Here is a 27,804-nt window from a genome sequence, read left to right as displayed (position 1 = left end):
GTGATAGATCCACACCTCCCAGAGGTGGAGGGCAATGATGAATTGAAACGGAAAGCAGAAGAAGGGAACACTGTTTATTTTTAAGGTATTTTAATGTAACTTGCCTTGATGAACTAGATTTTAATAATAACAATAACAAAATTTTAGTAATAACAAGAAAAGTTCCCCCCGACTAAGCAACCCTTAATTCCTTTAAATTGTTCTTGTAACTTGATTCCCCTCCTTTATTTTTTTTCTGCTCTTTGAAGCCTCTTCGGGTTCTTCCCATCTTTTTAAAGCGTACGAACAAACTGGCCACGGGGCCGTGGAGAGTACCCTCAACAGGGATCCGAAACAGGGGCAAGTTACTCCTGGCTTGAACTCAGCGTGGCTTAGTGGCAGGAGCCCGGGCTTGGGAGTCGGAGGTCGTGGGTTCTAATCCCGGCTCTGCCACTTATCAGCTGTGTGACCTTGGGCAGGTCACTTAACTGCTCTGTGCCTCAGTTACCTCATCTGGAAAACAGGGATGAAAACTGTGAGCCCCACGTGGGACAACCTGATCGCCTTGTATCCCCCCAGCGCTTTGAACAGTGCTTCGCACAGTAAGCACTTAGCAAATACCATAAAAAAGTCACTTCACTTCTCTGTGCCTCAGTTCCCTCATCTGTAAAATGGGGATGGAGACTGTGAGCCCCAAGTGGGACAACCTGATCGCCTTGTATCCACCCCGGTGCTTAGAACAGTGCTTGGCACATGGTAAGTGCTTAACAAATACCACCATTATTATTCTCAGGGCCTCAGTTCCCTCATCTGTAAAATGGGGGTCGAGAGTAAGCCCCACGCGGGACAGGGACGGCGTCCAATGCGATTCAGTGTGGCTCAGAGAAGCAGCGTGGTTCAATGGAAAAGAGCCCGGGCTTTGGAGTCAGAGGTCATGGGTTCAAATCCTGGCTCTGCCAATTCTCAGCTGTGTGACTTTGGCAAGTCACTTCACTTCTCTGTGCCTCAGGTACCTCATCTGTAAAATGGGGATGAAGACTGGGAGCCCCACGTGGGACAACCTGATTACCTTGTCACCTCCCCACCGCTTAAAACAGTGCTTTGCATCATCATCATCATCATCAATTGTATTTATTGGGCGCTTACTGTGTGCAGAGCACTGTACTAAGCGCTTGGGAAGTACAAGTTGGCAACATATAGAGACAGTCCCTACCCAACAGTGGGCTCACAGTCTAAAAGACTGTGCACACAGTAAGCGCTTAATAAATGCCATTATTATTATTATTATTATCCACCGCAGCACTTAGTACAGTGCCTGGCACATAGTAGCCGCTCACCAAATACCATCATTCTTATGAATCATTATCCCTCTGCCCTGTTCGCATCTGTCATCATCATCATCATCATCAATCGTATTTATTGAGCGCTTACTGTGTGCAGAGCACTGTACTAAGTGCTTGGGAAGTATAAGTTGGCAACATACAGAGATGGTCCCTACCCAACAGTGGGCTCACAGTCTAAAAGGGGGAGACAGAGAACAAAACCAAACATACTAACAAAATAAAATAAATAGAATAGATATGTACAAATAAAATGAATAAATAAATAAAGTAATAAATATGTACAAACATATATACATATCTACAGGTGCTGTGGGGAAGGGAAGGAGGTAAGATGGGGGGATGGAGAGGGGGACGAGGGGGAGAGGAAGGAAGAGGCTCAGTCTGGGAAGGCCTCGTGGAGGAGGTGAGCTCTCAGCAGGGCCTTGAAGCCGCTCCACGAGGGAGGCTCCGGGCCTGAAGCGCGGGCTCGAGCGGGAAACTACCTTGGTAACCAGTCGGAAGTGGGTGGGCAGGGCCCACCGAGTCGGTGACGGACTTCCCGCGCACCCAATAGGAAGCCAGGAAAGGGAGGCGGCCACCCAATGGGATGGCGAGGAGGGGGCGGGGCTTCGGAGGCGCCCTGGTAACGGCCGCATGGTAACGGGGAGAGCCTGCGCCCGCCTGGCTCGTGTCGCGTTGCGGCGCGTCGCTTGGCGTCTGTTCCCTCAGCCGAGCGGAGAGGCCTCCGGGCGGGTCGGCCGGCCGGGCCCCGCTCTCGCCCAGGATGAAGATCGAGGAGGTGAAGAGCACCACGAAGACCCAGCGCATCGCCTCGCACAGCCACGTGAAGGGGCTGGGCCTGGATGAGGGCGGCCTGGCCAAACAGGCAGCCTCCGGGCTGGTGGGACAGGAGAACGCCCGAGAGGTACCGGCGGGGCGGGGGACGGGGGGGGAGGAGGAGGAAGAGAGCGGGAGGAGCCGCTCTTCGGGGAAGTGTGGAGTTGAGGAAAGAGAGGGGGCCAAGTGGGGCACCCTGGTCCGAAGCCAAAAGGCCCCTCCGAAGTTTCCAGAAGCACCTGGGAGGATCGGGTTCGCCTCCCATTGCCCCGCCTCCAGGCCAGACTTGAACATCTCACCGTGCCTCGTTCTCGCCCGTCCCAACATCGACCCCCGGGCCTGGAATGCCCTCCCTCCCAACATCCGCCAAGCTAGCTCTCTTCCTCCCTTCCAGGCCCTCCTGAGAGCTCACCTCCTCCAGGAGGCCTTCCCTATCTCCTTTCCTCCTCCTTCCCCATCTCCTTCCCTCCTTCTCTCCTTCTTTCCCATCTCCTTTCCTCCTCCTTTCCCATCTCCTTCCCTTCTCCTTCCCTCTTCCTTTCCCATCTCCTTCCCTCCTCCTTTCCCATCTCTTCTAGACTGTGAGCCCACTGTTGGGTAGGGACTGTCTCTATACGTTGCCAACTTGTACTTCCTAAGCGCCTAGTACAGTGCTCTGCACACAGTAAGCGCTCAATAAATAAGATTGATGATGCTTCCCACACTGAGCCCCTTCCTCTCCCCCTCGTCCCCCTCTCCATCCCCCCCGCCTTACCTCCTTCCCTTCCCCACAGCACCTGTAGATATGGATATATGTTTGTACATATTTATTACTCCATTTATTTTACTTGTACATATCTATTCTATTTATTTTATTTTGTTAGTATGTTTGGTTTTGTTCTCTGTCTCCCCCTTTTAGACTGTGAGCCCACAGTTGGGTAGGGACTGTCTCTCTATGTTGCCAACTTGTACGTCCCCAAGCGCTTAGTACAGTGCTCTGCACACAGTAAGCGCTCAGCAAATACGATTGATTGATTGATCTCCCTCTCGATGCTCAGCCACGCCCCGAGTTGTCTGGCCCTCCCCCAAGGGCGTCCTAAAGAGCTGCAAAGTCTCCGCCTAATTTGGCGCCGTGTTAAACCGAGGACCCCCCCCCCCCCCCCCCCCCGAAGAAGATTCAAGGAGATCGGAAGCGGCGGGGCTCAGCAGCGAGAGCCAGGGTTTGGGAGGCTGAGGTCGTGGGTTCTAATCCCGACTCCGCCACTTAGAAGAGAAGCAGCGTGGCTCAGTGGAAACAGCATGGGCTTGGGAGTCAGAGGTCATGGGTTCAGATCCCGGCTCCGCCAGTGGTCGGCTGTGTGACTTTGGGCAAGTCACTTCACTTCTCTTCAATCATACATATTGAACGCTTACTGCGTGCAGAGCACTGTACTAAGCGCTTGGGAAGTACACGTTGGCAACATATATTGTGAACCCCACATGGGACAACCTGATCACCTTGTATCCTCCCCAGCGCTTAGAACAGTGCTTTGCACATAGTAAGCGCTTAACAAATACCAAAATTATTATTATTATCATTATTATTAGCAGCTTGGTGACTTTGGGCAGGTCACTTCACTTCTTCTCTGGACCTCAGTGGCCTCATCTGGAAAATGGGGATTAAGACTGTGAGCCCCACGTGGGACAACCTGATCCACCTCGTATCTATCCCAGCGCTTGGCACATAGTAGGTGCCTAACAAATACCATTATTGTTATTATTAGTGGATAGAGCACGGGCCCGGGAGTCAGAGGATCTGGGTGCTAGTCCGGGCTCAGGCTCTTGTCTGCTGTGTGTGACCATGGGCAAGTCACTAATCTGGGCCGCCTCAGTTTGCTCAACTATATAATGGGGATTCGGTCCCCGTTCTCCTCCCTACTTAAACTGTGAGCCCCATGTGGGACAGGGACGGTGCCCGACCTGTTTAACATGTATCTATCCAGTGCTTGACACACAGTAAGAGCTTAATAATACGGTGATTATTATTATCATTTTTAAGGAAGCACTGTGGTCTAGATCATAGGACGGGGAGTCAGGAAAAGTGAATTCTCGTCTGTTTTCCCACGGCCTGCTGGGTGAACTAGGGAAATTCACTTTTTGTGGCCTCAGTTTCCTCATCTTCTCTAAAATGGGATTAAAATGCATTCCTAGAATGTGAGCCTGGTGTGGGACAGGACTGATTGACCGTACCTTGGCACGGAGTAATAATAATAATTACGGTATTGGTTAATCATTCAATCAATCGTATTTATTGAGCGCTTACTATGTGCAGAGCACTGTACTAAGCGCTTGGGAAGTACAAATTGGCAACATATAGAGACAGTCCCTACCCAACACTGGGCTCACAGTCTAAAAGACTGGTTAAGTACTTGCTTATGTGTCAAGCACTGTTTTAAGTGCTGAAGTGGATACAAACTAATCAGGTTGGATAAAGTCCATGTCCCTCAAGGGGCCTACAGTTCCTGTTTTACAGATGAGATAACTGAGGCACAAAGAAGAGAAGTGGTTTGCCCAAGGTCACACGGCAGACAAGTGGCGGAGTCAGGATTAGAACCCATGTCCTCTGACTCCCAAGCCTGTGCTCTTGCCACTAAGCCAAGCTGCTTCTCTAAGTAGTAAGTGCTTAATGAATGCCATCATCATCAAAAAAGATTAGGACTCCAGGCTACAAGGATGAAGGCAGAGAGAGGGTGTGGTTAAATTTATAAAAGTAATACCAACAGCATTTATTAAATGCCTACAGTATGCAGAGCATTGTTCTGGGCACTTGGGGAACATGTACTACGCAGCATCTCTGACCTTGAAAAGCAAGGGAGTCTAATGAGAAGCAGCATGGCTCAGTGGAAAGAGCCCGGGCTTGGGAGTCCAAGGTCATGGGTTTGAATCCCAGCTCCACCACTTGTCAGCTGTGTGACTTTGGGCAAGTCACTTAACTTCTCTGCCTCAGTTCCCTCATCCATAAAATGGGGGTTAAGACTGAGCCCAACGTGGGACAACCTTGATTACCTTGTATCTCCCCTAGCGCTTAGAACAGTGCTTGGCACATAGTAAGCGCTTAGCAAATACTAACATTATTATTATTAATGGCAAAATGTGCCCGCAAATTTGCTGCAACCCAAATCATGAAGATGTTGACAGGGCAAACACAGAATTGTGAAATTTGGTGAACCAGTAGCCCCAGGGAGTGGGTAAGTGGTCAGCTCAGAGCCAAAAGAAACTTTTTGTATAGCCGGGATAAACATGGACTGGTCCCCGAAGTTGTTCAGACTGAGAATAACAGGGGTTTGGATAAAGTCATAGATGAGTTGCCCATAGTGGGCTGGATGAACAATCGTTTTGGCCCAGAAATGGCACTTCTTGTGGTCTTACATAAAAGTAAATGGCGAACATACAATGTGTAGTTTGAGCTTCACCACACCAAAAGTATGTTGAGTACTGCCACAAGGTATTATTTTAATAATAATGATGATGGCATTTATTAGGCACTTACTATGTGCCAAGCACTGTTCTAAGCGCTGGGGAGGTTACAAGGGGATCAGGTTGTCCCACGGGGGGCTCAAAGTCTTCATCCCCATTTTACAGATGAGGTAACTGAGGCCCAGAGAAGTTAAATGACTTCCCCAAAGTCACACAGCTGACAATTGGCAGAGCTGGGATTTGAACCCATGACCTCTGACTCCAAAGCCCGTGCTCTTTCCACTGAGCCATGCTGCTTCTTTTCACTAACTAGTCAGCCTAGAACATTGTTAGAGAATTAGGGAACGTACATCCCATAACGTGAGCCTGCTTGGATAACAGCACTTCGCCAGGGCAGAAGAAACAAGGTGGCTTTGATCGTATTCTGACCCAGTGGCCCAAGTTCTAATTGGCAACTCTATCCAGATTACTTGGTTTGGAGCAATCCTCTGAGATTTAGGGAAGGAGACAAAAGAGTTTTTGTAAACTCAGTTTCAATTGCACTCTGAGGTGGATGGAGTGAAAGTCAGTTTGACCTTTAGAATAGCTCATCTAAACCTGGAATTAGTCATGTAACCTAGAGGAATGTATTGTAAATGCCTCCCGGTTTGTAAACACCTCCCTAGATTGTAAGCTTCTTGTGGGCAGGGAAGGTCCTTTGATTTATATGCATCTTTTATGTATTCTCAAGCTTCTCTTTAGTGTTAAATACAAAGTAGGTGCTCAAAACATGTTAAATGAATAAACATACCGTTGAACTTTGAACCAGTGTGAAAATGTACATTTTAGGAAACTGCATAGGCAAGCCATTATACTGTAAATGATAGTACATTAAAAAAAATTATAGCCCATTGTTGGAAGTTGCTCAAAGCTCATTACTGCCACTAGTTTATCATCAAAGTGTCCCTGTGAAATAGAAAAGAGCCGTTATCACCTCCCTTTTACAGATGTGGAAATTAAAGTACAGGAATTTTGAGTGGTTTATCCAGAGTCACTTGCTGATTTGGTGGTAGAGCCAGACATGAACTGGAGGTTTCCTGCCTTTGATCCAAGGCCTAGATTTCATCTCTATGAAATGTTTTTACAGTGTTGGCTTACTATTGTTTCTCTTTTATTTCTAGGCATGTGGTGTGATAGTAGAATTGATCAGAAGTAAGAAAATGGCTGGAAGGGCTGTCTTGCTGGCAGGACCCCCTGGGACTGGCAAGGTATTCATTTCCTCTCATGAATGTATCTTGGGTTTGTCTAGTCACTCAGAGACAGTGTCCCTCGTGGCTGAGCCATGCAGAACTTGGGCCCCAACTAGAATATTTCTTACCAATGTGCATACGCCCAGATGAGCTCTAAGCATTTTGCAGATATCATCTCAAGAACCCTATCAACAAGGTGGGTGGTTTCACTTCCATTTTGTAATCTGGGGAAACAATGCCAGAGAGGTTCAGCTACCCGACCTGGTGATTGAGCCAGCATTAGAATATTGCCTTCCAGGCAGCTAGTGCTGTTGTATCTACTAGATGATAGTCAATACAGTTTCTTTTATAGCACCTTTGTGAAAACTGAATTCCTGAATAATTCCTGAATTATTTAGCTGAGCTGGAGGAAAAAAATAGCAGTAGAGTGGTTTGGGAAAAGGGCAGGGGGCTTAGGTAAAATTGCAAAGAGAGACAAACGTTGATGGTGGTCATACAGTATTTGGTTAACATGGTTAATGATGTGCTGTTTTCCTGAACTTTGAATCAAAGTCACATGGGCACTGATTCAGAATTTACCCAGGTAGAGATTTGGGAACTCTCAAACCATAGCGTCTTCATCCAGTACCGGGGTTTTCAACTTACCTTTCCCTCAAGGAGAAGTGAGCAGAAATCCAAGGGGAGCTGTTGAGTTTTGTTCCCCAAATCTGCATTTTTTTTATTAGTTTCAGTGAGTTGGTTTTCAGTAACAAATTTCCAGTTTGCCCCAGTCATTTTGCCTTCTGTCTAAGCAGTCTAGGAGAAGCGCCCAGTACTTTTAATCTTTTGTATTGCTGCAATGAGATACTTCTGATAAATAGCAGTGGAGTCTTATTTCTGCCCTGCTTGTCTTCAGAATCATGGAAGAATGAAAATGAACTATCCTTTGAACATCAAATCCCTGGAAACCAAGCCCTTCCACTTAAATGTTTGTAATTCCAGAATGTTTTACGTTTCCAATTTGTTTTTTCTTAAGCTTTGCCCAAGCAGCTGCTGTTTTCTCCTGGGGAAGGGTAGCTTACATGAAATGCCCTCAAACAATTGAAAGAGAAACTTTATCCAAATCAATTAGAATTTAAGGGCCTGCCCAACCTTTACCTGTTATTCATAGCTGTTCAGGAAACACTACATTCTGAATGGGTATCTGCCACAAATCTTCCCTCATAGTGGTCTCTGTAAGAGGCTTTGATGCTGCAACTTTTACTGTTTGAAAGAAGGATAAAAAATGTAGTTTTTCAAGGATCCCGGGCAGTAAAGGACATTTTAGCCACCCGTACTGCTGACCCTGTTCTGAAAGGGTCTGTGGGAGAGCCGATTGTGAGGAGTGGGGTAATTCATGCCTCAGAAGTACAGCCACTCATGACTGAGATGGCGTCTTCCTGACTCCCAGCCAGACGCAGATACGGTTAGCCTCCCCTCCCCGTGCCACCGGTCTTGGGGTGGCAGGTGCCAGGAGGTTCCTCCCATCATCCGCGGCTAAAATGGAGTGAGCTAGGAGCCGCTGCAGGATCGATCGGAAGTATTTATTAAGTGCTTACTGCGTGCAGAGCACTGTAGGAAGCGCTTGGGAGGGTACAATAGAATAGAGTCGGTAGACACGTTCCCTGCTCACAGGGACTTCACAGTCTAGAGGAGGAAGCAACCAGCTCAGAGCCAACCCAGATCCAACTCAGTGCTCAGATCAAATTGCTCAGCAAGCCACATTTTGCCTTTGCGTTATGGCAAGTTCTGGAGGGAACTCTTTGGTTCAGCATTTTAAATGCTCCTTCCCACCCCCCAATCTCCTTATCTGTGATTCAGGAGGCAGAACCAACCGACCTGCAAAGTCCCCAAGAATCTCTTATGTGAGATTGGCTCTAAGAGGAAAAATATAGGCTGGATTTGTAGCCACTTCTCTGTTCAATCCTTGTAAGGCTGTGAGTTTGAAGTGGGTGTAACAGTAGAGTCTCTTTCCATTTGTAGACAGCTCTAGCTCTGGCTATTGCTCAGGAGTTGGGTACTAAGGTCCCCTTTTGCCCCATGGTGGGCAGTGAAGTCTATTCAACTGAGATCAAGAAAACAGAAGTCCTGATGGAAAACTTCAGACGAGCAATTGGTGAGTGTCGATTTTGAACGGGAGAGCGATGTATACTGTCTTATTCCCACAGTGTTTAGTCTGTTGGGCCTAACCTAGGATTGGGCAGCAAGCAAGCTCCCTCTCTGTCTGGTCTTTCTCTTTTGACCTCCATGTCCCTACACTGGCTTAGCTCAGGAAAGCGTGTGGGGAGGGGCATCTGGGGGGGCCACGGTCCGTTCCCCTGCCCTGTGCTTCCTGGCCGACATGGAGAAGAGTGTGAGAGTGTGAGGCCCGGTTCCCGTTGGCTTCAGTAGTGGGTTTTCACTACATCTTGGATTCATTTGTTTGCTTTTCCCCACTTTTTCACTCTCTGCACCCGGCACCTTCATTACCGAGCCCCTTGTGCTTGCTGATATTTTGTACGCTGGAAGTGAGAGCCTCTGTCAACTGTAGTGTAAAAACTGGTTCTGGGCACCAGGAAGGCATAAACCATCTCTGGTGTGTCCTGCCACTGGCCTGACCGAAAGACTAGAGGGCTTCTGGGCAATCGTGGTCACCCCTGTCCCCGGCTTCCAGGCTGGTGCGGTGCAGAGGGTGGATTTTTCACTTTTCCACCCGGCTCCTTCACTCTGCACCAGCGTCTCTTCCATACCATGTCCCCTCTGACCGAGTCACTACTTGATGCTGAGAATTCATCACCAAGAATCCCTCAGGCATCCCTCATTTGCGATAAGTAGGGTAAGCCGTCTCCCTCCTTATGTGTCCTTCCACTGGCCTGACCCAGAAAATGGAGCTTCTGGGGAATCACGTTTTCCGCGTTCCTGGCGTCTTGGCTGGGGAGGGTCAGGCGGTGCGTGCCAGACCCTAACTAAGCCACTCTGAGTATCATTCTCAGCAGTGGCTTACCACATTGGTGGGGGCACAGTGGTGGCTGCTCCCATTTAGGTTTTGCTCAGACCATAGACTGGGCCTGTTCTCACTGTGCCGGCTGTCCTGGGGTGCGTGCCGTTGGGCAAAGGGCGACCAGCTTAAAGAGTGCAGGTGACTTAATGTGGGCCATCGCCTCTACTGCACAAGCACCTGTAGTGAATACGTCCAGCTGACGACAAGAGCTATCTCTCCTCCCCCGGACACACTTCAGCTCTGAGGTCAGAGGAGTACAGAAAAGGTTCACCACTGGGTTTTCATGGACACTCACACTCATGCTTGCCATCTCACCGTTGACAGCATCATCTTCCAACCAAGGGACAAATCTTCTGCTTAGGCATTGAAGTTGAAACATCCCTCGGGTTATTTTACAGAGGTTTCCTCAGTAAGGGCAATGATTTTTCTCACAGCCCCGCTAGCATCACCAAATTCATAGTTGGAAGTGGACGTTACAGACAAGTCACCACCTTCCCCTGGGATCAATAAATGGGCAGCAGGTTACCGCTTTTCCCGCTCTAAAATGAGTGTCCAGAGGAGGCCTCCAGACTCTTGCAGTGGGCTTTGTGGGCCATAAAGTTTCTGAATACACTATTATAGCAAAAAGAAAATCCTTCAGGAAAATAACCACAGCAGTAAGCCTAGTTTCCTAATTTTGGATTAGATTAAGTGCAACGAGAGGGTCCATTTTCTCCCATCTTTAGCTGCCGTCTCATTGGACCGGCTTGTCTTTTGGACATGAGAAGGAAAAATCCAGGTGTTCAGCAGCTGGCTTGGGCCCTGCTGGACAGGTTTTCGGGTGAGGTCTTTTCTTCCTGGCCTAAGACCAAAATTTGGTTCCCCCATGTAGTCAGGTTTACCCTACCTCTTTAATCCAAATGAGTACAATGGGATGTTGTTCTACCCCAGAGAGAAGCATTATCACCTTCGTGATGCTCATTTCTGCTTGGGTTCAATGGAAACTACACTTCGGCTTCACTTTAGCTGAGGATGAAGTTGAAAGGACCCCATCAAGTGTTTAAAATTCTTTCTGGATTTTTTTGGTATGTGATCTCTGCTGACAGCTGAAAAAGTCTGTCAAAACTAGCCTCCGTATGCTGTTCGATTGCTTAGATACCTCAATTGCCTTTACTTCTGAAAAGAGGACCGGTAAAAGGCCCCAGCTTCCATGTTATGATTTGTCGGGGTCCTCTCCTTGGTCCTGGAGACTGCAAGGTGAGGACAGGTCTTGCCAAATCCTTCCACCCTTTCAAAGGGACTTCAGAAAGGGGCTTTCAGTGTCCTATGAGCCTCTTTTTTTTTTTTTTGAGTTCCTGTTTAGGTGGTAGGGGGGAGGGGAGGAAGAGGTAAGTTGACCAGAAATAAAAAGCAAGGCGTCTGTGCCGTTTCCTTGACGTGATGAAGTTCCCTGTCAGGGATCTGGAAACTTGAACTAAGAGATGAAACCTGTGTCATCTGTGTTGTCATTCCTAGAGATAGCAACAATTCAGCTCCTTCTGACTAACAGCCGTCCACATTGTTGGCGCACCACATTCCCTGCTTGTCAACACAGAGCTGCTTCTGAACATCCTGGCGGTAGTGAAAGATAGGAATTCTTTGTTTTCCACCATTTTGTGGAATTTTCCTGTCATATTCACCTGACACCAAATATTGCTAAGCATTCCATCTAGAGGACTTGTTTCTTTGTGATATAAAATAAAAGATTGATTTTCTTTTTAGCAGTTTTAAAACTCCCTTTTAAATTATCTTCTAAAACCCATCTCATCTAGCTGCAACCTATTGATGTATTTGAAAAAGGTTAGATTTGGCTGATTGGTAACCACAATGTAGGAATTTTGTTATGCACTTTCACCAGAGATCACCATAGCCAGTTTTGGCCGGGGGAGGGGGGAAGATTCCAAATTCTTTTCTTTGCAGTGAATGTCAGGATGACATTTCTCGGGTATGAGGATGAACAAGACTTCCTTTTCCTCTTACCTTCAGCTTTTCTTATTTAGACAATCCAGTACCCTGAGGGGGAACTGTCTGTATACAAGGGATCGACCACAAAGCTCTCCCATACTAATTCTGTCTGTTAGTTTGCATCTTTAATGAGGGAAAAGATGGCTTCATGGTTAAGCCAACAAGTCTTGCCTAAAGTCCAACCTTGTCCTATTTCTGAGATGTGTAGGGGCTCTGGAGTGGAGTGGTGGGGGCAGGGGTTCCCTGAAAAAGGGGTGAGGCTCCCTTCAACTAGAGGCGGGGGAAGAGGGTGAGGAGGAGGGACACAAGAAAGGAAAGATGAGAGTTGGCATTGGGAAGAAGGGACAGGATGACATTGGTGATCGGTCATGGGGGTAGGTTGATAGAGAAGAGGCTGGTTGCAGAGAGGCAATGAATGTGTAGCAACTGCAGTTAATAGTTCTGCTAGATAATTGATTGCTGTATTACACCAGATTTTCTATACATTCTGGGATTGGCTTTTCCAGAAACAATTATTGTGTTATGTGCTTACTATGTGTCAGGCACCGTGCTAAGTGCCGGATACCAGATCATCAGATCAGACACAAAAATGTGACCAAAGGGTATCTTCCCTCCTCATTTTTAACGTTGTCAGGTACCAGCTGCTACGACTCAGAATTTTGTTCCACTGGTCTTTCTAGTATTCTTGGAAAATAGATTTAATAGCTGGTCATTTAGCATCAATAGCTATCCAGAGATAAGCAAGCCATCTCTATTGACCTGGCCATCTGACTTCTGGACTTCTGGACTTAAGTGTGCTTGTGGAAAGATTGAGGTGATAATTGTCATTTGTTCTGTGGCGATGAATGCCCGTAACTTTGTTCGGTTACAATTCCGATTCCAGACCAGCAGGGGGAGACCGGCCCATGTTGGCTCGCAGTAGCTGAAAAACATGTGACTTGATCCGAGAAATTACTTGGTGATTTAATGCGAAGGTTGAGGGAAGAGTATTACTTCCAGCATTTTAATTTTTCAAATAGGAGCAGTTTTGAAGTACAGAGGAGGAACAATAATCCCCAGCCTTCTGGGGCGGGGGAGAGAAGTTCTATTATTTCATGTGCTGGATATAAGATTTCCTTTGTTTTGTTGAATAATCTTTAGCTATTGCTTGATCCCTAGTGGCCTGGCTTTTTTTTAGGCATAGCTGAATTGTCTTCACCTGGGAAGATCTTTAACTTCACCCCACCCCCAGGAGATCTCCCCTCTCCTGCCCCCAGACAAGTACCCACCTCATAGTTTAAGCATCTGAACTCTTGTGAACAGCAGACGCTTATTTGTGGCCTACAAATTAGTGTAATTCTGGAGATCTGGATCAGCTTGTGAAATGGAGCCCAGCTCCAGGGATTTACTTGGCTTCACAGCCCGTAGTATGTTCCTTTTAGCCCCTCAGTGAAACATTTTGCATCATGATCTCATAGCATAACAGCAGAAAACAGGCACCCAAACGAAGAACAAGCTAATTAAGACCAAAGCTAATTCAGGCAATAGACAGTTTAGATAGCTTTGGCTATCTTATCTGAAAGTTCAGATGAGTTTGGCGATGGTAGGTAAGTGCACCTAATTGTGGTGTTATTCAGATTCCTTCCCTACCCACTGAGGATCAGATCTTCCCAAAATGAAAAAGCAACTGGTGTTTTTTCCACGTGACTTTTGTTTTCCCTTATCCCTTAGGATTTTGAGATGGTAGAAAAACATAGCTTTCATTTTGCATGCTATTTTGAGGGGGCAGGAGTTAGTGAAAAAGGGTAACAGATTTCATTTTGACAGCCCCATTGTGACTGAGCCATTCAGGTATGATGGCCTAGGGGAAAGAACATGATCCTGGGAGTCAGAGGACCTGGGATCTAATCCCAGCTCTGCCACTTGTCTGCTGTGTGACCTTGGGCAAATCACTTAACTTCTCTGTGCCTCAGTTTCCTCATCTGTAAAATGGGGCTTAAATCCTTCGCCCTCTATTTAGACCATGAGCCCCTGTGGGGCAAGGACTGTGTCCAACTTGAATATCTTTTATCTACTGCGGTGCTTAGTACAGTGCTCGGCACATAGTGAACACATAACAGACACCGTAATTATTGTCATTGTTTGACCTGAAATTCTGTTAAACCGTATTCCTGATGGACACTCCCAGTTTTTGTGGAGCTTCCCCCCCACTCCATACTAGAGTAACACAATCATAAATATGCCTTGCTGTAATTTTGAATTTGTGTTTTTTGAGAATCTCGATGCTAGAGAGGGGAATTTCTAACTCTAAAGGGGGAAAGTGTGAGGAAAGGGGGTGGGCTACTCTGCACTGGTTCATCTCAAATCTTTTTCAGGTCTGAGGATAAAGGAAACAAAGGAAGTCTATGAAGGTGAAGTCACAGAGTTGACTCCGTGTGAGACTGAAAATCCCATGGGTGGATATGGCAAAACCATCAGCCATGTAATTATAGGACTCAAAACAGCTAAAGGAACCAAACAATTGAAAGTGAGTGAAAATTGTCAGACTCCGTTCTTCATTTTGACAACTCGTTTCCCCCTCGGTGTGACCCTCATCTGTCGACTGAATTCATTTCACTAATTCTCCATCAGCATACTGGGTGGAATAAAGGCTAACGTTTGAAAATTCTAGAACTGATCCTGCCCTCTTCCCCTAAACCAAGAACAAAAAGCCACAGACTTCCAAATATGTTAATGGATATGAGAATGTGGACCGTGGTGTCGAGTTCCAGAGAATCCTTTTCTATTTCCTCAGTTTTCTTTCAGAAACACAGGCCGCCATCTCCTGTCCAAGCAGGATTTCTATCCCTGTGTCGTCGTCCCCCCGCCCCCACCGCCCTAGTTGTCAGTGCTACTCCTCCAGCAGAAGTGCCATGCTTTCTCTGCACCACCCCCCACCTCCCAACCCAATCAAGAGTTGAGCATCCTGTCCTTTGCTCTAAATCCATACCGATTCCCGTAGTGTTCCCTGCCCCGGTCATAGGCTTATGGAGATAAAAATCTCCATTTGCTGAAAGGCCGTTTCTGTTTTCTTAACACGATCCCCATCTCGTAGAGCTTGATTAGGCAAATACCACTCTTTTATTTTACCACTTACCTCCCTCCCCTATTAATAGTCAAAACAGAAGTTCCCTAGGGTGGTAGGTGATTCTGAGGGGGGGGGACCCAACCCCTTTGATGGCCCAGGCTGCACAAAGCCACACAAGGTGCAGGGCCCGGGCATTTCAAGGCACCTTAAAGTCAGGGGCTTGTCCTAACTACAGCTGCATTGACCCCACCACCAAAAGGTGCTAGAGTTACTTGGCGAATGGGGTGCATCCCAAAGCTGTGGGGGAGTGGGGCTTCTCCCTGCCTGCCATGTAAACCCCAGAGCTGGTGTCCCCCAGTGTTGAGGCAAGAATTCTACTCCCTGACTTGAATCAGTTCATTTGAGCAGTTAACAGTAGGAATGCCCAAAGCAGAATGAAACAACTATGCACACAAGCCCTGATGGGTTTATAGGAAAAATAATCCAGAGCTTGAGCTTTCAACTATTCATGTTTCTGCATTATTCAGAGGGGAGAGGGTGCCTTCTCTTCACCAAGATCTGAAGTGATGCCGGTCTCTTCCAGAATCAATGATTTTTTAAAAAAAATATGTATCTATATAAAACTTTTATATATATATAAAAGTTGACATCCCACGTACAGAATATATAAATATGGCTGATACATATCCGACTCCCAGCCAAGAGAAGCAGTTCACTCTGAGAACAAACAAAGCCGTGTGAAACCTAAAGACATTCTATTAATACAAGCTACAGACCACAGATTGTCTTGTATCTGAACACAGAGTCACTAGCAAAATGCCTTCCTAGAGCTGCCAGACTTTCAAATATCCCTAGAAGGCCCAATTGGGATGGTAAAAAGGAGACTCATGAGACGCTGGTCATGTTCATTTCAAAAACAAAACAACCCAAACCGAGACTGAATAATAAAAGTTTGAAGACTAGCAGTTAAGTCATTAGCCCGCTCCTCTTGGTCAGACTCCCATTCTCCCAGGGTTCAATCAGCTAGTTTTAAATATTTCTACTCAAAAGATGCATGCCGTGTCCTTGAAAGACAATCCACTTCCAATCTGGGGCACTTTTATCTTGTTTGGCCTACCCTTTCTTTTTATCCAGTTCATTCCATCCATTTCCTAGGCACCCTCCACAAAAGTCACTTCTCAGTAGTCTGAAGACCTAAAATAAGGTTTAGTTGGAGGAAAACAGAAAGTACTGAGACCAAGAAAAGAAAAAACCCATAGCTCTTCCAAATGTAATGCTCTTCCCACTCCAATTCCCAGCAATGCTTTGGTTTAACATCTGGTGGCTAACCCGCATACCATGCCTTTTCATTTCTAGCTGGATCCTAGCATCTTTGAAAGTTTGCAGAAGGAGCGAGTAGAGGCAGGAGATGTGATTTACATAGAAGCGAACAGTGGCGCCGTCAAGGTAAAATCAAAGTCCGGGCTTTGAGTTGTGTTTCCCGGGAGAATGACCCCGGGAGGCCTTTTTAGCTTTGAAAGAACACACCCAACACAGGCGACAGTTGGCCATGGTAAAGGTGGGGGGAAGTAGAGGTTCCTTCTTAGCCAGGAAGGACTTTGATGGAAAGAAAAGTGCAATTCTGTTTTTTGGTTACAGTAATACCTGCAGTGCTGAGATAGGGTGATTTGTCCAGCTCGGGACTGAGATGTTGAACAAGAAAGCGCTCGCTGCCGCTACCCTGATTGTACCTACAAGTTTTGGTTGTTTAACTAATTTCCTTTGCTTCCAGTCCTTTAACCTTCACAAGGTCAAAACATCCCCCCCATGCACTCTTTTCACTTAAAAATAAAAAAAGAGCATATTGGGTACAGGGTGGGAAACCAAGACAATTTTAGTCATTCTAGAATTGAAGTGTGCAGTACATTTAATCTTCCTTTTATCTCTTTGGTGTTTTCTTCTCAAGATATATGCATGTGGAAAGGAATACTGCATTAGTTGGCATTCTTCTCATATCTGATTTAAAATGTACTGTACAGTGTTACTTGCCGTTTAATGGATGAGCATAATATTTGGTATCAGACAATAAATCACCCGCCTACAAAGGAATCCGAACAGTTCTCTCAGTCTCCGCTTAATCTGCTGGATTTGTCCTTTATCAGGAATTGCATATAGTTAAAAGAAGGGGGAAAAGATTCTCAGGAGAGAAAATAGGTGTATTTCGACAGGGTTTTTGAGGCTGGTGATGAACAGATAGAATGCTGCTCTTGCCAACTGGGGAGTAGGGCATATTCAGAATTGTCGACCAAAGCTCGTCAGAACTGTAATTGTGAACCAAGGCCATTATCTCTGTCAGCTGTGTGTCACTCAGGAGCTTGGCACGAAATGACCTGTCTACTGTTCTTCCTCCATCCCCTCTTTCTGCAGAGGCAAGGCAGGTGTGATACCTATGCCACGGAATTCGATCTTGAGGCCGAAGAGTATGTCCCCCTGCCGAAGGGCGACGTTCACAAGAAAAAAGAGATCATTCAGGATGTGACCCTGCACGACTTGGACGTTGCCAACGCCAGGCCCCAGGTACTGACCCTAGCATGTCGATAACCTCAGCAAACCAGCCCTTTGAGGCTCGTCACAGATGGCTCGGGCCATGGAAGTGGTTGTCTGCTCATCTCGTTCTGGAGAAAAACTGCTCGTCTTCTATCCATAATGCTCAGCAATCATCATTGTCAAGAGTCCGGGGTTCTCCCTTGTTTTTTTGTTCACATTCTCTGCTGATGAATGCAATTCCTTAATTGTTAATGGTCTGTCTCACCTCAGGCTGGAGACGTGTCAGTTTTTACATGGGCTGGCCGCTCCTCTGACTCTGCTCCTGGAGCCTCTTGAAAGTGGATGGTTTTTGCAGTCAGAGCTTTTCAGTGTTTATGTATAGCAGCATTAAGCCTGCACCTTCTGGTGTTCTTATTGAAGGTTGGCCCTATTTTAAGGTATTTGAGCTGGGAGGTTTTCCTAGGATTCTTGGCTTTATCTGCTAACGCATTTCTAATGCCACTGACTAAAGTAATGCAACTAGTCGCCCGGTTTCCACGCCTCACCTCCCATCTCTTTTGCCCCCTCCCACCCTCAACTCCAAGCAACTTAAGCAACAGTAAACTGGGTCTTAGGCTCCTTGCATTCATAAGCCATTACATTATTGCATTATTAAGCATTTTATTGCCTGCTCCAGAGATTTGCAAGTAGTCTGAAGAACACAGGGTGAGACCACAGCCCACAGAATCACTCACCTGAGTTGATGTCCATTGTAGATGACAAAAATTACTAGCCCACCTGCTCAGAACAATGGGCGAGTGAGAAACCATGGAGTTCGAAGTGGAAAAGAGGCCAGGTTTCATGGTGCTCTTCATACCAGCATCGTGGCCAGGTTAAGGCCTTTAAAGCTGAATCATTTGGTGGATAAGAGATGTGGAATTTGCGTGTTGAAAAATTCAGAATACTGAGTTCTGCATTAAGAGTGGGCAAAGTGCAGAGGCCCCTGCCTCTTCCTCTCCATGTGAAGGAAATTTAACTGTCCTCACAAACTTTCATAGCTGGTTAAGGAAGCAGTTCTGGAAATGAAATTGTTCACCTGCCTTCTTTACTGCTTTGTTGTTAAGGGTGGACAGGACATACTTTCCATGATGGGCCAGCTAATGAAGCCAAAGAAGACAGAAATCACAGGTAGGCAATACATAATGCGTTGTCTTGGTAAGAGAGGCCGTATATTCTGGCACTCATCCACCATACATCCCCTATAAATCTGTATGATGAAGGTGGAAAAAAATAAATAAGTACTTTTAACCGTGAGAAATGAAAAAACCCAAAGTGCTTGTCCAAGTTCTGGTCAGTCACGTGGTTTCAAGTTTAAAGATTGTTGTTTGCATTTGAGGTTTAATCAATCAATGATATTTATTGATTTTATCATGTTTATCATTTCTTTTCCTACCCAAGGAGCTTACATTTTAAGAGGATTGATTGATACTTCCAAAATGTATCTTTGTTCTTGTCCCATTGCCATGCGGTCTGGTACGCAGAACACCTGGCAGGGCTTTGTTGCCATTGGTCTTGCCGCTTTCCCCGACCCCTCGGATTTCCAGCCTGAATTATCATTTTTGCCATTGACTATCTCGTGAGAGTGCTTGCGGTAACGGTGGTTCCGAGGTTGGGTAAACTCTGTGAGATCAGGCTGGTGCGGTGAAGTTCTTTGGTGTTGTGGGTTAGCTCTCTTCCTAATTCAAACCGAGGAGCCTGGTTTGAAATTGAGAAGGCGGAAGAGCACTTAAGGGGAGACCTTCCATCGGCATGTGCAGTTCAGTTCTGAGAGACAATCTAGATAATCTTGCATTTGATACGCACTGTCGGAGCCCAACGTTCCCAGGTCAAATGAAATATCCTTCGATTTGGCACCAGACTGTCTTCCCGACTTCTCATTGGGTTGTGCCCAAGCGAGATGGGTGAGGTTGTGGTGATTTTTTTTCTCCCCCCCCCCCCCCCCCCCCCCCCGTCTCCTCACGTAGACAAACTCCGAGGCGAGATTAACAAGGTGGTGAACAAATACATTGACCAGGGCGTAGCCGAGCTGGTCCCTGGCGTGCTGTTTGTGGATGAAGTCCATATGCTGGATATCGAATGCTTCACCTACCTGCACCGGGCCCTGGAGTCTTCCATCGCGCCCATTGTCATCTTCGCCTCCAACCGTGGCAACTGTGTCATCAGGTACCTAGTGTTCCTCCGTTGGCCCGTCCCGTTGCGACCCACTTTCTCTTTGGGGACGGTGGGGTTCAAGGGTTCTATTCCTGTCAGGCCAGGGCCTTTACACAGGGTGAGTTGAGGGTTTTCCTCCTATGGCTGGCCTTTCTCTGGGGGGGAAAGAGGGAAACCTCCGATGCCAAAGGTTCTAGGTTAAATCGCTTCGGCAAGCTGCTCTCCGTAAAGCTCGCCGGAAATCACAGGATGCTAACCAAGTAAATCACCTGGGGTCCAAGGCATCCCTCCCTATTGAGCAGTCCTGGTAGGCTATCAGAGCCCAATGGCTGTTGTGTAAGGTAAGACCCGTAACAGTTTCTTTCTGTCCAGCTTGATGGTCTCTTTCCCAGCACAAATGGAGTGTGCCATTTACTGGAAGATATGTCAAATCCTGTCTTTGTCTCACTTTGACATTGCTGTGTGGAGTTTGGTTCTCCCTCCTCCTTAGCCTGGGAGCCCCATGTGGGACAAGGACCTAGAACAGTGCTTGACACATAGTAATAATAATCGTAATAATGATGGTATTTGTTAAGCGCTTACTATGTGCAAAGCACTGTTCTAAGCGCTGGGGAGGTTACAAGGTGATCAGGTTGTCCCATGGGGGGCTCCCAGTTTTAATCCCCATTTTACAGATGAGGTAACTGAGGCACAGAGAAGTGAAGTGACTTGCCCAAAGTCACACAGCTGACAGTTGGCAGAGCCGGGATTTGAACCCATGACCTCTGACTCCAAAGCCTGTGCTCTTTTCCACTGAGCCACGCTGTTTCTCTAGTAAGCTCTTAACAATTGTTATTAATATTATTATTGTTATTTGTCCATCTCCTGCCAGACCCTGAGCATTTGGAGCTGGGTTTGTTGAGGATTTTGAAGAGCTTATTCCTTCTCTTCCAACCTCTCCCCCCCAAGAAGAGCGTTTTGAAGGATTTTTCTTTTATGTTAGTAATTTGTCTCATCTTGGTCTCTCCATTCATCAGTGCAGGAAACACTACATTACTGGAAGCTTAAAAACCTTACTGTAAGGTGAATGGCAGCCAGTTGGGCAGGGATGTTGGGTAGTCAGACCTCAGTTACACTGAGTGGAATGTACACGCGTTGGCCTGCTGTTTAAGCGGGCAAGTATAAGCAGATCAGACACATTCCCTTTTCCATGTGGAGGAGCTCACAGTCTAAGGGGGAAGGAGAAGAGGTGTTTCATCCCCATTTGACAGATGAGAAAACAGAGTCACAGGGAAGCGAAGTGACTTGCGCAAGGTCACACAGCAGGCAATTGAGGAGCCAGAACCTTAGCATTCATGTGTGTACCATCATCATTTAAAATCGTCTTCTGTATCTGTTGAGCACCTACTGTACAAATCACTTGGAAGCACCCAATCCCTGGCCACCTATTTCATTTAATTGCTTACTTTTGTTTGACTGAACCCAATTTACGATATCCTGCAACTCAGACTTTGGAGGAGTAGAGGCCTAGTCTAGTAGCCCTGGTCCACCCATCTACCTGGTTAGCAGGTCAGTTGCACATATAAGTCACTCTTCCTGGCAGGTCTTCTGTGTCTCTTACCATCTGACAGGCAGCATACTTGCTGATCTTTTTCAGGGGCTCTTTAAAGGGAGCCGTATCCAGTATGGTATCCTACTAGCCAATACAGGATAACCAGTTCTTGCCAGTGGCAACCAGGTAAATTTTTTTTTTTTTTTTTTGGAGCATCATCTACCAGTCACCATGGACTTAGCACACATGTTGTGTCCTGGGGCGGCAGAAGAGCTGGTGACAAGTGAAAAATATGTTTCAGGGCTGTTTATTGCTTCATCAATATTAACACCTCAACGTAGATTTGCGTCTTTTCAGTTTCCCTAAGTGGGTCTAGATTGATGAGATTCATCTTTGCTGTTTGGCTTTTCAGAGGCACGGAGGACGTGATCTCTCCTCACGGGATCCCTCTGGACCTCCTGGATAGAGTAATGATCATCCGCACCATGCTGTACACACCGCAAGAAATGAAACAGGTGAGGCCTCTTCTCGGGATTCTGGGTTAAGGGAAGAAGACTTTTGTATTTGGGAATTTCAGTTTTACATTAAGCCCCAAGTTGGCCACAGCTCTGTCAACATGGCTTGTCTGAATCCCCCCCCATCAATCAGTGGTATTTATTGAGCACTTATTGTGGGCGGAGCACTGTACTAAGCACTTGGGAGAGTACGGTGCAACAAAGTGGGTAGACGTGTTTCCTGCCCAAAACAAGCTTTTGGTCTAGAGGGGGAGACTGATATTAATATAAAAATTTATAAGAAGATATGTCAAATCCTGTCTTGTATATATGTTTTGTACCTATCTTTTTACCAGAGTTATTTTTTAAGCTTGAGAGTGGCATAAGTTGGAGGGGTGGATTTCTTGGATGGGGTGGGGGGCTGAGAGGGTGTTTGCCCCCCCCCCCCCCTTTTAATATGGTATTTGTTAAGCGCTTATTATGAGTCAAGCGACTGTTGTAAGCTCTGAGATAGCTACAAGTTAATTAGGTCGGACATAGACCCTGTCCCACAAGGGGCCCACAGTCTAAGTAGGAAGGAGAACAGGTATCCCCATTGTACAGTTGAGAAGTGTCTTGCCCAAGGTCACACAGCAATCACCTGGCACACCTGGGATTAGAACCCAGGTCCATGCTCTCTCCACAAATTATCCTAGTCAAACTATACTTTGACTAGTAATCGGAGTAGGCAATCTACTCTCATCCACCTACGTCTCGAATTAGGCCCTATCATCAATCGAGTTCATTCCTCCATTAGTAAGGCACAGCAGGTCATCTTGGAGTTTTCCATTGGCAGCACTTTGGCCACTGAGTTTATCTGTTTCCTATAGCACTTCTTCCTGTCATAATTAAATCTGAACTACGGATAACTTTTTGTGGCTTTGTTTTGGGGTTGTGTGTGTGTGTCCTCTCTCCCTTGCCCCCCCCCCCCCCCCCCCCCCCCCGAGTTTTAGGTATTGCCGCATTGTTTTCCCCAAGAATTCTTTCCCAGCTATCCCAGGCTTGATCAGTCAGTCCTTGCCATGCATTTTGTATTGATCGTAATCCTGAGGTGCCATTATGATGCATCGTGTCAAAGATCCCCCCTCATTAGCCTCTCAATACTGTGGATTGACACAGTACAGGAGCCATTACGGTTTATCATGTCAATTCTTTGTATTATTTAGGAGATAGTGTCAATGGAGGAGAGCGTTGTCACTAGATAATGGTCTCCGGCTGCTGGATAAATGCCAAGGTGAAGCCAAGGCATTTGTCGAATATAAACATTGAGGCAAAGGCTTTTCTTGTTTGGTATAAGGTAGCTTTTAGGTACCTCTGCTCACTGCCGTCGTGCTCAGAGGGGCCTGACGCTTGTCAGTCAGCACATCTTGAAATGAGAGGGACGGACCAAGCGGACCATCCCTGAGTGGGAAAGCAAAGCAAGCTGTCTGTCGTGCAACTGGAATAGTCTGCCACGTGTTTAGAAACCCAGACCACACACTGCTTTTGCTTCACCCTCCTGTGCCCAGGTCGTGTCGTAGATACAACTCAACTCGGCTTATCTGTCTGGTCGGGCTATCTCACCCCTCTCTCCATTTGTCACAAAAGGGTAAGCTAAGGACAGTGGCAGCCAGTATTTTGATTGTCGGGCTTTCTCGGTAAGTCACAGCCAAACCACTATTTTAGCATAGTTGGGTTTATTAGTATTATTATAAATAACTTGGGCACCACCTTATCAATTTAGTCACCCTCATAAACCATCCCTGTAGGTTATTAAATGATTAAAGATCTAATTTACGAACCATCCATTTTCAAATTGCTGAAACAAGAGCTGTCGTGATCGCTCCGACCTGCTTCGAGAAAGAGAGCAGGAGCCAGAGTGGTGCTTATGAAGTTTATGAAGCCAGAGCTCCCATTCAACACAGTGGATCCCCCTGAAGGCAGGTTACACGATGCTAAACACCTCCTTAATTAGACATTAGGCTTGGATAATAAATAGTCCCGTCTTTTCTAAAGAAAAGCCTAATGGGATTTGTTTCTCCTTGGCAGAGAAGCTGAAAGAATTGTAAGTTCATTGCTGACATCCATGCGGCAAAAGAACATTTACATCATGTAAAAAAAAAAAAATCCCAATTTCCTGAGGTTTAATTACCTTTCACCTGGGACTAAATTTGTGTGTGCTTGAAGCCTGATCTGTGTGAAATGATTCCCTAGGACCGAATTGTCAGTGCACTTAAAAGATATTCTGTCAGTTATCATTTCCGGCCCCTTACATGTGGAAAATTCCATCAGCGGTGACTTAGCAGAGAGTGGAGTCATGGATCCAAATTCCAGTCCACATCAAAATGTGACTGGTTGCGGGGAACAAACCCAAATGTGTTAGTCACTTTAGGTATTTTCTTCCACCGTCTTTTATGGCAAAGAACATTTCAGGGTGAACACAACAATACACCCACAACTAGAGGTGTGATTTTTGAGTTCTCAGCACATCGTTTGTCCCACCAGTTACCCGCCCGACTCTTGCATGTCAGACAGAGACGGGGATCTCTCCCGCAGTCGCCCCAATTTCCCCATTTCCGGATGTCTGGTTCCAGCTGTTCTTACTGCTCAAGACCAAAGGTTCTGTAGCTCCAGGATTGGGGTTTGGGCTGGCTTTAGGAGAACGATATCAGTCCCAAGTTTCCTTTTGGAAACCGGTGACTCCCGTAAATCAGCCGGGGGTTTGGCTTTTTCCATCTCAATCAATTTTGCACCTTCATTTGGGGTCTCCCGGTCATCGTGACATCTCCCTAGCTCTATCTACCGTCTTCCTTCTGGCCCTTTCCCCACCCTTGCCGGTCCCCCCTGGAGTCTGTTGTTATGGCTGAAATTTAAACAAGTCCTTCTTGATATCTTGTTTACGAAGCTGCCAAAGTGAAAAATACCTGTATTATATGAGGCGCACAGCTCCAGAGTTATCTCAGCACTACAACCCACAACATCATTATCCAGTCTGCCCCTTATCACTCAGCTGGTAATACCGACTGCTGGGATGCTGGTGCCACTTTTGTTACAGCTTTATACTCCATAGCTTCTTGGCGGTATCTTGAACTCCAACTTTACAAAGATCTTCAAACTGGAACAAGCTTAAGGCTATTCTTGATAGATTAGATTTCTCCCAGTGATGTGACAAGGGTAGGTGAACCTTTGAAAGTAACTTTTTGATTTATTTTACTATCTTATTTATCAAGTGAATAAAAATGGATACCATGTTCAGAGTGCTGGGAAAGTGCCGTTTTCCCATGATTTACAGCCAAACTGCATTGTACAGTAGGGATTCTACAGTAAGGTGAGAGTATGTTCTTGTGGGGAATTGGGAAAGGAGTACAGTCTTGTGGCCTTTTTCCAGTTGTTCCTGATTTGCTGTGCCATCAGACACAGCCTCAGTTTCCTCATCTATACAGTGGAGGTGACCTCCTCCGGTTTAGGTGTGAACTAAATGGATTGGAAAGCATTTGACAAGGAACCAACTGCTGAATAATCACTTGAATCCTTCTTTCCCAATCAAACAGATCATAAAAATCAGAGCCCAGACTGAGAGCATTAACATCAGTGAAGAGGCTTTGAACCACCTTGGGGAGATTGGCACCAAGACCACTTTGAGGTGAGCCAAGCCCCCTAACCCCAGCTAACCTGGAACTGTCTTTGTGATGGCTCTCATACCTAAAAAGCCATTTCTTACAGGTAGACAGAGAGAGAGAGAGAGAGAGAGAGAGAGAGAGAGTGCATGTGTCGGGCACGTGCACACGCTTGTGAGGCAAAAAGCAGGAATATGAAATCCAGTGGTTTAGCAGATATGAAAGACTGCAGTGTAGGACATGTAACTTTCACCCCCTACCCCCCGCCGCAAGCCTCCCCATGGCTTCGCTGACTTAGATGAACCAGACCAATGATTATATTTGATTTGGCACTCAATCTGCCTGACCGAGTCCTGGTGTACTTGATGTGAAATGTCAGGAAAACATCAAGGCAAAGACATGACTCGGTAATGGTGACCATTGCAGGAGGTGTTTAAAGGCTCTGGCCCCTTTGAATGCCTGCATCTGTTTTACTGTTTTAGCATGGGGTTCTGTGTTTTCTTAGGGGGGGATTTTGGGGTGCAGTGTTTGACAGAAAGCGAGTTAGAGCAGCAGTGTTTGGTGAGCAAGTTTTCCAACTGTTGCATGAAAGCAGGACTTGAATAAACAAAAACCAAGTCCCCCCTCCTTTGTCTGAACCAAATGTAAAAAGATCAAAGCGCTCTACTGATTCAGGAAGGAGGCAGGTATTTGAAAGGTGAAAAGATTCAGTGAATTTCATAAAATCTAGTGGGTAAAGCACTGGGAAGATTTTTGTTACACTGGTAACTTTACTCGTGACTCACTCCACAGCTTCTGCCTATGTCTTAGTCGCCATAGGCATGGAATTTTCCCGTCAGTAAAATGGGAAGAAAAGATGCCAGTGGGTGAGTGCCCAAGCTCACTCCCTCACCCCTTCACACACTTTTTTCTGACTCCGTTCCTGTGTGTATGAGGCGGGTACAAGCAGTGGCAGCCTAGCTGTTTGTCCGTTTGACATATAAATAAGCTCAATCAGTGGGGGCTGCTGTGTTGGTTTGTTTTCAGGTTTGGGGTAGAGAGGGTGGGGGTGGAAGGTAATCTTTAAAAGATGATCCTGCACCTCCAGCTTTGCTTATCTCTGCCCTTTGGCTCTATTTGAGTCTAGGTACTCTGTGCAACTACTGACCCCAGCCAGCCTTCTCGCCAGGATCAATGGAAAAGATGGCATTGAGAAGGAGCATGTTGAGGAAATTAACGAACTCTTCTATGATGCTAAATCTTCCGCCAAAATCCTGGCTGATCAACAGGACAAGTACATGAAGTAAAGTGCCTGCAGCATTTAACTTGGTAATAGTTTACTGGTGTCAGGAAAGTAGCCTCTCATTGAAACAGCTAGTGTATAGTTAGTGTTTTGGAGTGGGAGGAAAATGAAAATCTTGTTCTGATGTATGTGCCTCAAGTCAGGAACCCATGTTACGGTATTCATTTAGCTATTAGAACTTTTAACATCTTCATCCATTGTTGCTTTGGATGGAACCTTACCTGGAGTGTTTTATAATAAATATGTTGAGGTTAGACTTGTCAGATGTCTTTTCTGCATGCAGATCCGATCTCTGCTTTTCCTCTCCCAATTTGCAAAAGCCAAAGAGACCACATTCATTTTGTTAAATAGCAAGACCAAGCTTTAAAATAGATGTGATTGCCTCACCCCACTTGGGCCTGGTGTTCATTTTGTCAGCATCTGCCGGCAGGCATTTCATCCCTAATGCTGCACCTCCCTTTTCTAGGCTCGGTCCTATGTACTCACCTCCGGCATCTCTGCTCACGGGCATTCTGGTTGGGGACAGGTCTGTGCTTGCCGGCTCTGAAATGAAGACCACCAAATTCACATGGTTTTGGTCCTAATTCAAATAATATGACCTGTAGAACTCTCCTTCCGAACCAGCTGGGGCCATTTACGGGTAAGAGAAACTGGGTGGATGGACTAGGAAGATGCTTAATCCTCTGGACTCAGAATTTTCCTTTACCCTCTAGAATGTAAGCTCATTGCAGGCAGGGAACGTGTCTACCAACTCTGTTGGATTGTACTCTCCCAAGCATTAGAACAGTGCTCTGCCCACAGTAAGTGCTCTATAAATACCATCGATTGGTTGATGTATCACGCCAGTCTTTGACCCTGTCCTCTCCCCCCTCCCCAACATTTGCTCTGCCTGTCATCTGGCCCTTCAATTAAAATGGTCACTTTGCTTGAGAGATGAGTTTTTAAACCAAATAACTTATGGGTTTTCTTTTTCCAAGAGTTGCCATAAATTTGAAAAATGAAGGTGAAAGATACAAAATGATTTCCGGGAACATGGTCCAAAGTCGGCTGAGAGGCTATACCCTTGCCTTTCGGTGCCGATTCCAAAATGAAATGTCCATCCAATGTTTCAAAACCTCTGGACTAATTATGGAAGCAACCTGAATAGCAGCATCTCGTCTGTGCTCCCTGAATGGCTAGGCCCGGAATGGAAAAAAGAAAAGTCTCGACAAATTTGTTGAGATGAAATGCTTTTTGGGCCAGCTGAATTATTTGGTGTCAAAAGCAATCCCCACGGTAATAACCCTCATCTTTCTGCTAAAAGGATTGTGGTGGCAG

General features: G+C 46.2%; 1 protein-coding gene across 1 annotated transcript; it reads left to right on the top strand.

Annotated features, from left to right (window-relative positions):
• The first annotated feature begins 1,992 nt into the window (after positions 1 to 1,992).
• On the top strand, positions 1,993 to 26,748 carry RUVBL1 (RuvB like AAA ATPase 1). Its single transcript, XM_038740335.1, has 11 exons — positions 1,993 to 2,226; positions 6,734 to 6,820; positions 8,804 to 8,936; positions 14,138 to 14,289; positions 16,186 to 16,275; positions 17,236 to 17,385; positions 18,459 to 18,522; positions 19,359 to 19,557; positions 21,489 to 21,591; positions 25,140 to 25,231; positions 26,332 to 26,748. The coding sequence occupies exons 1-11, from the start codon at positions 2,086 to 2,088 to the stop codon at positions 26,489 to 26,491; spliced, it is 1,371 nt and encodes a 456-aa protein (XP_038596263.1). The 5' UTR covers positions 1,993 to 2,085; the 3' UTR covers positions 26,492 to 26,748.
• Positions 26,749 to 27,804: the final 1,056 nt, after the last annotated feature.

This window comes from Tachyglossus aculeatus, chromosome X1 (assembly GCF_015852505.1).
Source record: "Tachyglossus aculeatus isolate mTacAcu1 chromosome X1, mTacAcu1.pri, whole genome shotgun sequence".
Classification (NCBI taxonomy): Eukaryota; Metazoa; Chordata; class Mammalia; order Monotremata; family Tachyglossidae; genus Tachyglossus; species Tachyglossus aculeatus.
Note: the sequence above shows the minus strand (reverse complement) of the source record. Positions and strands in the feature narration are given on the sequence as shown.